The 261-nt window shown below is 36.8% G+C and overlaps 1 protein-coding gene across 1 annotated transcript in view; it reads left to right on the top strand.

The window, feature by feature from the left end:
* Positions 1–261, top strand: part of EMH_0026000 (uncharacterized protein) — a gene marked incomplete at both ends in the record, with an annotated part of 12320 nt that overhangs the window by 2997 nt on the left and 9062 nt on the right. The window contains one exon of the mRNA XM_013502555.1: positions 3–76. Coding sequence (XP_013358009.1) covers positions 3–76 — 74 coding nt within the window. The remainder of the gene's footprint in view (positions 1–2; positions 77–261) is intronic.

The raw sequence follows: 261 nt of genomic DNA, 5'->3' as shown, positions 1-261 counted from the left end.
AGCAGCAACAGCAGCAGCAGCAGCAGCAGCAGCAGCAGCAGCAGCAGCAGCAGCAGCAGCAGCAGCAGTTTCAGGTGTATGTACACCCTGATACTCAGACCAACACCAAACGCTAGCGAAAAATATAATAGAGAATTTTTTCTTTTTAATTTAATTGATTCTCCTATAAATCAATTAGAATTAGATTTATGGATAAATAAACTAAAACAGTTTCATGCTACGGAAGATATCACCAAACAAATTAAACAAAAAATTATACAA

This window comes from Eimeria mitis, genomic scaffold (genome assembly GCF_000499745.2).
Source record: "Eimeria mitis Houghton genomic scaffold, Emh_scaff952, whole genome shotgun sequence".
NCBI lineage: Eukaryota > Apicomplexa > Conoidasida > Eucoccidiorida > Eimeriidae > Eimeria > Eimeria mitis.
Note: the sequence above shows the minus strand (reverse complement) of the source record. Positions and strands in the feature narration are given on the sequence as shown.